Raw genomic sequence first — 6,727 nt, 5'->3', positions numbered from 1 at the left:
ACCTACAAAAAAAATATCCAATTATATTATATTGAATTATAATAATACATAGTATCAAAAATTACATTGATACTATCTAATGAGCGATGTTTGATGAATAAGTTTGGTAAAAATCAAGGCTATTTATAATATGTATAATTATAAATGACATAACAATATATACCTAAACTCATTACATGCATGTTGTATTGAATACCGTCTTCAATAATACAATTGCTTATATATTGAAAAGAATTAACTCCATAATAAACAAATAAAGAAAAATTTGAAGATATTTTTTCTTAGTTGCACACATAAAATATTAATTGCATGTATTCTAAAAACAATGAGCCATTTATGTGAAAGTTTGTAGTAAGCACTTATACCTCTTCCATGGCTAAAACCTTCATAGCTACAATTTTTTTATTAAATTGCAATATTTCAAGTCCACTCAATTCCAAATCTAAAGTAGTGCATGTAATCTTAGGTCCATCTAGACTAAAAGATGGACCAATCTTAATAGACAATATAGTTTGGTCCACAAAAACTATTTGCTGGTGTTTTCTAAGCATGTCATTTTCAGTGCCTATTCTAATTGTCTTGTGGTCTAATAATTGACTACTTGAAACTTGAACTTCATGGACTAATAACATATATTGCTTTTTGAAATTCATATTTTTGGATTTGAACTCTCAAGCTTACTTTCATAATTCCCTTAGCCACTCACTATTCTAAAATTATAGTTACTTCCAATAATTTTTTTGAATTAGTATCTAATATCTATTTTCAATTCAAAATAATAAATATTATATATTACAATTTTATAAAATTTTGTAAGTTACTTAATATTTCAAAAAACTCTAAAGATGTTGAATCTTAAACTGACATAATCATCTATTATTTGAATTTTGTTTCACAAGAAAAGAATAGACAACAAGGTCAACAAAATTACAATTTATTTTAAAATTGCAACAATTAGATACTACAAAAAGCAAATAGATTAAATAAAAAGTAACTTGTAGAGTAACCTATATCAATTAACTATGCATCATGGAAGTTATCACATTCCTTAAGTACATGTTTAACAATGAAAAGAAGTCATGCCACCCATTAATTTCATTTTACTTTCCAAAAAATGTCTAAAAATTGAAGCACCTATCACAAATGCAACTAAATTTTTATAAAAAAAGACATGGAGTGTAGAATTTCTTAGTACATGTGATTGAATACTACAAGGTGATAAAATGGTTAAGTAATTACTTTTAGGACAAAAAATCTCAATATCTTCTTTTCAAAGTATATCTAAAATTTTAAATGAAAAAAAGAGCTAATATTTGAAACTTTCCTAAATTTTCCTAATTCTATTTTTTTCTTTCTTTTATCTAAAATTTCAAATAAATTTTACGAGCTAAAATTTAATAATTTTTACGGTTTTTATTTTATATTTTGATATTGTATTTCAACTTTATTCTTTTTTTACTCATGAAAAAAGCAAGAAATATACCAATACAACCAAATAATAATAATATTAACATCAGATTAATCAAGCTTTAAAAAAAATAAAAAAAACAAAAAATTATCATATGAAAAAATAATTGCTATACTTTTTTGTAAATAAAAATTATTGTGCATATAAAAATAAAATCATTAAATAGAAAATATTAAAAAAGAATAAAAAAGAATAAAGACAAGTCAAAGTAAAAAAAAAATAACTAAAATAATATCAATTTTTTTCTATAATCCTAATATCAATTTCATTATTATTTAGAATAAATTGATATTTTTTAAGTTATTTTTTAACAAACCATGCTACTCTTAAAAATAATAACATCAAATAATAATATCAAATAAAAAAATTATTATTATTTAGAATAATTTAAAGGTTTTTAATTCTATCAATTTATTTTAATTTTTATTTTAATTGTGGTTAAATTAAAATTCTAAACATAATTAATAAAAAAATAACAAAGTGAGTGATGGATAAATTATAATTTTATAATATCTTATTAAAATAAATCCTTGTTGCAATCTGGTATGTATGATGCAAACAAATGACCTTTAAAATAAAGTAATTAACATTGCCATAGTAGTCAATTCTTTTTTACTCCAAAATTTGTTTATAATTCAAATTTTTTGTAATTAAAATAAAATTTATGCTAATAAAAGCCTATCTTTAGAATACTTGAATTAAATAAATTTAACTATTAATTAATCGTCAAGCACTAAAAAATACCTTTTTAAAGATGGGATATTCAAAATTGCTAAGATGATCAATCTTTTTGAATTTAAAATTCACTAATAAGTCATTCTAACTTCAAATTTAATATTTCTTATCTTTTTAAAATTAATATTATGATAAATGTACTAAAAAACTTCTAAATTTAATTAAAAATAAAAAATATATATTGATAAAAAAATAGAGACCAATTTTAACATTCTAATTAAAAAAATAACTTTTTCATTATATTTTGAAATTTAAAAGTAGCATGGTTTTTTTATATCAAAAAAACAATAGAGATAGAAGATTTACCATTAATTAAAAAAAAAAAAAAACTTGCAATATTCACTCAATAAGACCAAGCAAAAAGGTTAATTATAAAATAATAACTTTATATTCACATATATCATTAGAAGTACTACCTTTTGACAAATACACCAAAATGTGAAGGTAAAATTCATCTCTTAGCTCAAATTACAAGATGGCTTCAATTAAAAGTTGTTTCTAATTGGTGGTAAAAAGTAAAAAAATCAACTAAAAAAAAAAAAAAAAAAAAAATCTTAAAAGATTCTACGTAAATTTTAAAAGTTCCTATTATGTTTCTATAATGCTAATATCAATTTTTTAATTTATTTTCTTGACATTCATTCGATTATAAGATATTTTCAAATAAATATTATTAGATAGAATACATCTTGTACTTATAGATCAGAATGTCAAATTAAAAAGAATAAAGCATAAACATTATACAAAAAATATTATCTTTTGAATTTATATTATAATATCTAATTTTTATTTGTATATATTTTTTTCTCTAATAAGACTATTATAACTCATAATCCTTTAAAATTCTAATAAATACTTAAATAATTAAATAAATTTTTTATTATTAATATTTTTATTTAAATAATTAAAAAATAATATTTAAAAAAAATCCACTATTTAAGATGTATTGGAGAAAATTACATATGACAACTATTTAGGACTATTTTTAAAATAGAATAAATCCAATTTTTATCTTTAATGCAATCTATAAAAAATATCAAATATATAAAAATTGACATTATATTATATTTAAAGAAATATATTAAATATATATATATATATATATATATATATATATATATACTAATTTTATATATAAGAAGTCAAAAAGTAATAATTTTTTAGATTTTATTCAACATGTCTTCATATATAACAACTTCCTATTTAATTCACTTGTCCAATTTTAGATAGTTCATATATTTCTTAATATAGAAATTATTTGATATGTAGTGCCACGACTACTTCACTCAATTCAATTAGCTATAATAGAGACAACTGTGACTTAAAGAAAAAAATATACAACACTGTTTATTGCCTATACCTTAAACCTAGTCTCATAATACATTAAAGATAGAAATAATCTATAGGTTTGGCTTTAAAATATTATAAAAATGACTAAGTATATTGGTGTTGTAATCAATGTTAATATTTTACATTATTTATAATGACTTCTATTATTTTGTCTAGAAAAGTCTTTTCTATCTAATATTCTAAATTATAACAGATTATTATCAAAGACTCTTTGATAATATATGTTCATTTTCAAAGAACATCAAATTTAGCTAAATTTAGCTCTTTTTCATCATTGTTGACCTAAATTTTAATCCAAACTAAATCTATCATATGTACAAGATTAATATGTCTATAATACCAATTTTTATGTATTTTTGGATAAATAGATATATCACATTACTGTGCCAAGTTATTGGACAAAAAAACTCAAATCTTTTGTAAAAACACCCTTAGTTCAACCACTATATAATAAAAACATTGTTTCAAGACAATACTTTGAGTTCTTTTGTAAGGAAAGTGCTCCCTATTGCAGACATTCATATCAACTCAAATTATACTTATTATAGGAGTAACTAGAAGAAGCCAAGAAGCCAATAGGATTCAAGAGGAGAAACATGAGATTTTTTTTGTAGAGGCATCTTAATTATATATATATATATATATATATATATATGAAGTTGTGAATTTGTTCTACTATATATATATATATATATATATAGATGAAGTTGTAAATTTGTTCTACTACTATATTATCCATCATATTTTTTATTCAAACATAATCATATAAGCATTTATATGCAGGCTATATACAACAATATATTATCCAACCAAGTGAAGATAAAATACTACTCATTGTAAAATAGCCATTGAAAGAAGTTTAGTTGTTGCTCCTTATTTTCTTTGCATTCAAAAATATCAATCAAGCGCACTTCATGGACAAACACAACACTAGCATTAGTGAATCATTAATAGTTTACCTTTGAGGTGAGAAATGATGAGATCTTACAACAAATAAAAATTGGATTCCATCTAAACTTTACAAAGTGATTAATATCTACTTAGGGTACCTTTTGCCCACTTAGTCATCAAATAACATCCTTCAATTCCTCATTTGCAGAACAAATAAAGCTCTCTTAACAAGACTCAGAAAGGGTTTAGGATTTTAGGGTTCTCTCAAAACAAGACTCAGATAGAGCTTGCTGAAGCAGCAGTAGCATCAACAACAAACAAACAAAGTGTATACTTACTAACCGATTTAATTGAAGAATATTCCTTGGTCACTGATTCAATATTGGTTCTCACTGCGTTAGATATGCCCAGCGGCCAAACCCTAAATCTCACCTCCTTGCTTATAAGTTTACTTTTCCGACGCCGAGGTTGTGATTGGTGCCCTAGTTGTGACCATGGTGTGAGTGGTAATGTCGGGATGCGTTAACGGCAACTGTGGACGTTACTTGTCCCCAAGCAAAGGCTCTCTGATGCTCGTCCTCTTAGCTTGACGTGCAAATGATTTCGCATAGTTTTCAATCTTAACGCCGGTGTCTCGATGTTACTTTTTGCGCTCTGGCTCAGCTGGTTGCTTCACAGCGATGTTCCTCTGCTTATGCCTCACCGGGTGATCTCTGAAAGGAGATCGCTGGGGTGCGTGCTGTGTGGATGGGAGCTTCGTCACCACGAGCCTTATGATTGTTCGCAAAGATATTTGAGGTTGCGTGCTCACGTGTTTCGGTGTGCGTTGAAGCGCGAGGAGTGGGCTGCTTGTGGACTTCGTTCGCGAGGGTACTCCTCCGGAGCGGACTCTCCGCTGCTGTACGCTCTTTGTGCTCCGCATTATCTACACGTCCCACGACCTGTGACAACTTCGTTCGCTCGATGAAGGCTCACCGCGTTCTTTCTTTCTGGTCTGTTGTTTTTAACTAGGGTTTTTGATGATTTTAACTGTCAAGATCCAATCTATCATGTAGAGTCTCTTGTGTGTGTGTGTGTGTGTTCTTTTTTCTTTTTTCTTTTTTTTTTCTCCTTTTCCTATTTTCATATTTAATCTTCATGTGCGAAGATTCCAAGCCGTCGCAAAGTCTTGTAAGAATGTCCTAATGTAATCACTTGTTAGGAATAGTCAGGGTGGTGCATCAATCATCGAAGTCCTATCTGTAAAGAAAACCGCATTGAGCATGTCTAGCTCTATCTATGCTGAATACATGCGTCTGATAAAAACAATACAAAATAAAATGCTACAGCTCTGCCCCTGTACCAACTGCTGGGGTGGATCCTCTCTCACAACCACGTCACGGTGAACTGTTTTACCCATGGTGGAATGAGGGAAGTCATCCCATGCCTGCCCGAGCAGTGTACCCCAAAACATTTCAACCTGCCTGGACAGATCGAAATTGAATATACCTTGTTACGGGAGTGACTGAGTGTGTCTGTGAGATGCATGAGTCTTGCGAAGCGATGCCGATCTGCCACTGGCCTGCTGCTGCATTCCTCTTCTCACAGCTAATGCGAAAGTTCAATTACTTGATGTGAGATCTTTATGTTGTGGTTGATTGTGAAGCCCTACGGGTGATTGTAGTTAAGAATGATTAGTTTAGTTTCTTTTGAACAGCGTCTTCGTAATTTGAAAAATGACGAAAGCTAGAGAAATTTACAAAATTATTCTGATAATATAATGTGAAGGCAACCAGTTGGATTGTTGACAGGAGATGCAACGAATCGACAAGGAGCTCCACCCCACGCTGCAGCTCACAGTTATGGCTACCAGGCATCGACCCCAGTAGTGCTGCCCAACACACTCACATTCACTCACACAATTACACAGAAAATCAGCTCTTCTATGCAGATCCACCTCTCAAGTGTTGATTTTTCTACACTCGATGAAATATCAATTTTGCTGTTTCTGAAACCAGAAACCGGTGCTTGAGGACTCATTTCCTATTATATCAAGCCATGTAAAGTAACGTATCAATAACTGACTTTTGGCACAACTAATTGTTTCTATGTACCGAGCTATGTTCTACAACTGCTCTACAACTGCTGCCTTAATAGTGTAGGTGATGTTAAGGATACTTGGCAACAGTGCCTTTTAAGCAATGGGGAGTTAATTCTTATTCAGGGACTGTACACTCCATGGATGTTAAATTCCTCAGAAATTGGGTGTGGAATTATTTTGCATTATTGAAAAGTTTGAAAGTA

General features: G+C 28.2%; 1 protein-coding gene across 1 annotated transcript; it reads left to right on the top strand.

Moving 5' to 3' along the window:
• Window positions 1-4,742: 4,742 nt before the first annotated feature.
• Window positions 4,743-6,639, top strand: LOC141046072 (uncharacterized). The gene is made up of 2 exons (XM_073538061.2): window positions 4,743-5,436; window positions 6,235-6,639. The coding sequence occupies exon 1, from the start codon at window positions 5,082-5,084 to the stop codon at window positions 5,409-5,411; it is 330 nt and encodes a 109-aa protein (XP_073394162.1). The 5' UTR covers window positions 4,743-5,081; the 3' UTR covers window positions 5,412-5,436; window positions 6,235-6,639.
• The last annotated feature ends 88 nt before the right edge of the window (window positions 6,640-6,727 follow it).

This window comes from Physcomitrium patens, chromosome 13, assembly GCF_059467195.1.
Source record: "Physcomitrium patens ecotype Gransden chromosome 13, ASM5946719v1, whole genome shotgun sequence".
Lineage (NCBI taxonomy): Eukaryota > Viridiplantae > Streptophyta > Bryopsida > Funariales > Funariaceae > Physcomitrium > Physcomitrium patens.
This window is presented reverse-complemented; position numbering and strand designations above follow the sequence as displayed.

What these genes read in the sequence shown, in the direction of transcription:
- LOC141046072 (XM_073538061.2), top strand. Translation starts at nt 5,082, where the DNA reads ATGTTACTTTTTGCGCTCTGGCTCAGCTGGTTGCTTCACAGCGATGTT.